General features: G+C 47.9%; 1 protein-coding gene across 1 annotated transcript; it reads right to left on the bottom strand.

The window, feature by feature from the left end:
* Positions 1-2,325: 2,325 nt before the first annotated feature.
* LOC121810721 (pre-mRNA-splicing factor CWC22-like) lies at positions 2,326-3,105 on the bottom strand. The gene has a single exon (XM_042211469.1). It carries the CDS (start codon positions 3,103-3,105, stop codon positions 2,326-2,328), a length of 780 nt encoding a protein of 259 aa, XP_042067403.1.
* Positions 3,106-3,669: the final 564 nt, after the last annotated feature.

The following is a 3,669-nucleotide window of genomic DNA, read 5'->3' as shown; positions in this document are numbered from 1 at the left end:
TAGTCATATAAATTGTGTGGTCTTAAGGGCATCAATAACCCCGGACCGGTTTCAGGCCCCAAATCCCCTACATGTGATTATTCCTCTACAGTTGCGGCCCGGGCCCCAACTGCTCTAACCCTGCAGGCCACAACCCGGACCGCAACTAATAAATGACACTATTCACGGAAATTTATTTTAAACGTAAAATAAAAAACGCCGGAAATTTATAACACGGAAAAGTTAATTTCGATCGAAGATTGGAAATTACAACATAAAAATTTTAAAATACAAAATAAAAACGATAAAAAAACACAATGTCAATGCTGGAAAACGTTGGTGCGAGTCCAAATCTCTTCGATTAGATCGTCTTGGAGGCGAGTGTATTGTTCCTCTTGGCGTATCGCAGCTGACCGGGCCATGACATTGCGGATGTCGGGAGGAAGGCCCTGCACGGGCGGGTCGGTGACAACGTAGTCACTCCTGTTGCTGGCGAGCGGATCGTCGCTCCACAAAGTGACATTATCTTCCTCGTCCTCAACGATCATGTTATGCATTATGATACATGCATACATGATGTCAGCGACTAGTGACCGCTGCCAACCACGTGCCGCTCCCTTCACGATAGCCCACCATGCTTGGAGGACTCCGAATGCACGCTCGACATCTTTCCGAGCTGCCTCTTGCCTTTGAGCAAACAACGCCCTACGATCCGTTGTCGGACATGTGATAGTCTTCACGAACACGGGCGATCGAGGGTAGATCCCGTCTGCCAGATAATACCCCATACTATACCGACGGTGGTTGGTTGTGAACTCTACGTTCGGCGCTCGCCCGGCACACAAGTCGTTGAACAATGGAGACTCGTTAACACATTGAGGTCGTTGTTGGACCCCGCGACACCAAAGTAGGCATGCCAGATCCACAATCGTTTGTCGGCAACGGCCTCCAACACAATCGTGGGATGTGTGCCCTTGTGCCCGCTAGTGTATTGTCCTCTCCAAGCCGTTGGATAATTCTTCTACTGCCAGTGCATACAATCGATTCTTCCAAGCATCCCCGGGAAGCCGTGGGCCCGCTCGTGCATGTCGACCAGCTTCCTAACGTCGTCGGTCGTTGGCTTTCTCAAGTATGTATCTTTGAATGCTTCGACGACTGCCCGACAGAATCTAGCTAGGCACTCCCGTCCAGTAGGCTCGCTTACATGAAGATACTCATCGAACATATCTGATGTAGTTCCGTAAGCGAGTTGACGAATGGCAGACGTGCATTTCTGCAACGTCAATATACTTTTGTCGGCCCACATCATCGGTGGTTTGGCAGAAATACGTGTCACGAGCTACAACTGCATTGACAATGCGTAGGAACAAAGGCCTCCGCATCCGGAACCGGCGACGGAACATCTGATCACTCCATCGCGGATCTCTAGAGAAATAATCCGTGAAAAACTGCAAGGCAGCTTGTTCACGGTCTCGGTGAATATACATCCGAGTACGTGGTACCCGGATTTGTTGTTCGTTCCAAGCTTGAATAGCAGCTTGGTAGCGTTCTACTTCGTTGTTGATTTCTTCTTGGATTGTCGGTACCGCCTCTGCTAACAAACGGGACATTTGAGATTCGAATAATTTTTGACGATGAGGCATTTTTTCGAATTCTAGGAAGAGATATGATGTTGAAATGAAGTGGAATGTGTATGAAAATGGATGGATTCAGTAGTATTTATAAAAAAAATCGAATTTAATAAAAAATAAATAAATTCCGTTGAGGCCCGGCCCGAACCCGAAATAACCCTAGGCCGGGCCGCATTGCGTCACGTCCCGCACCATTTAACGGGCCGCTGGGCCGGTCACTAGGCTGGGAATGCGGCCCCGGGACCGGCCCAGGCCGTGACTCTCTCCCGTTTAACGCGTGGGACGGGCTGGGACTCGCGATTTGCGGCCCGGCCCGTAGCGTTACCGATGCTCTAATGATATGTGACGAATTTCTAAGCAAGCTGGCTGACTTGCATCATTTCATCTAGGAGAGGAAATCTCGACAAGGCCAAACAGAAAAAAGAAAGATTTTATTGCAGGAAATGATATGAAAAACAAAATCAAAGGTGAATCTATGAGTATATCTCATTAATAACGACACAATTACAGAATTATTTTCGGATCCGAAAAAAGTAAAGACAGTTCATTCAATAAAGTGACGAAGCCATTTCCGCAACAACTCACGGATTAATTCATTAAAATTAGCAAGTTACCTTTGACTTTTTATTTACAGCACCATCACATATTTTGGACACGCCCTTTCTACATAATTCCAAAACTACCCCTACCGTAGCTCCAAAATCACACCCTTACACTAGAGAAAGATGAAACACTCCAAGGACACAAGCGGGTTATCAAGCGACTCGTTGCTCCCATTCGTCGGTGGCCATTTGCTACCGCCACTCTCCTTCCCTCCATCCAACTTCCGGACCTTCTCCGCGGACCCGGGCGCGACCCGACCCGGTGACTTACCCGTTCTCCTCGCTGATTGCGCCCGCCCGAGACCCGGATCCGCGCGCGTCACCGGCGACCTCGACCTTCTCCCGGAGCTCTCCCCATTCTCCCTTCTCCTCCCGTATCCGGATGCGGGAACGGGTCGGGCCCGACCCGGCGAGGGCTCGGATCTCCTTGCAGGGGATCTCCCCACCGTTTTCTCTCTAGGCAACTCGCCGGAGAATGGCCGGTTCCTTGACCTCGCCGGAGACCGCTGCCGTAGCTCCCGCAATTCGGCTCTCCTGTCCGTGACGGAGGTGGAAGCGCTGACGCTCTCGCTGAGAGAGCTGCAGATCTCGGATGCCTCGGACAGATCATCGGCGGAGAACGGAGGCTTAATGCCGACGGCGGTGTGGCGGTCCTTGTTTTTGAGCAGAGGCGCTGATTTGATGAAAGGGCTCTCACGCTTGCCCTGGAAATTCGGAATCGGAATTGGGGGTTTGGGGGTTTCGGAGAGGACTTCTTTGACTGTTTCTTCTTCGGCGATTGGGTGGCTCGGGGGCGGCGATTTGCTAACGCTGCCGTTTATAGTGGTGGAGGAGGGAATGTGGCCGGTTTTATGAGGTGGAGTGGATTTATTTGTGCTGATACAGCAGCCCATTGGTGTTTTAGGCTGTTTGGGAGGAATGTGGGCGGTTTTCACATGGAGTCGCGGCGGAGATGAGGGAGAATTGAATGGTGAATGAAGAAGTGGTTGAGTTAGTGAATATTGTGAATTTATTGGGTTTGGAGGATGGGGGCTTTTGTGATTGGGAATTAGATTTAATAATTGTGAAATTAAGAGTAAGAAAATGGACATTGCTGTCTCAATTAATTTTGCATGACGTATTTTGTCTCTGACTAAATAATCATTAGATCTCATCTCTTACAAAAATGGTCCCGCCAACATGCCATTTAATTTCACAATTATGCAAATTATGTATAGCAAATTTCATGAAACTAATTTCTTACTACTAAGTTACTCATTTTGCATAATGAGTGATGCTAAATGGTCATATTATGGCTGGCCATAATCAAATTTTTAATTTGAAAATTGAGTCATTTAATGCACTTAGAAAGTATCAAAATTTTCAAGACTATGCTACCCCTTGCCTTAATTTATCCAACAATATTTTCCTTAGCCTTCAATAAAATGTACTTACTTACGTACGCTTTATACTTAATA

This window comes from Salvia splendens, chromosome 7 (assembly GCF_004379255.2).
Source record: "Salvia splendens isolate huo1 chromosome 7, SspV2, whole genome shotgun sequence".
NCBI lineage: Eukaryota > Viridiplantae > Streptophyta > Magnoliopsida > Lamiales > Lamiaceae > Salvia > Salvia splendens.
Note: the sequence above shows the minus strand (reverse complement) of the source record. Positions and strands in the feature narration are given on the sequence as shown.

Bases quoted from the DNA above. Each gene is read 5' to 3' on its own strand.
- LOC121810721 (XM_042211469.1), bottom strand. From the start codon at position 3,105: ATGGGCTGCTGTATCAGCACAAATAAATCCACTCCACCTCATAAAACC.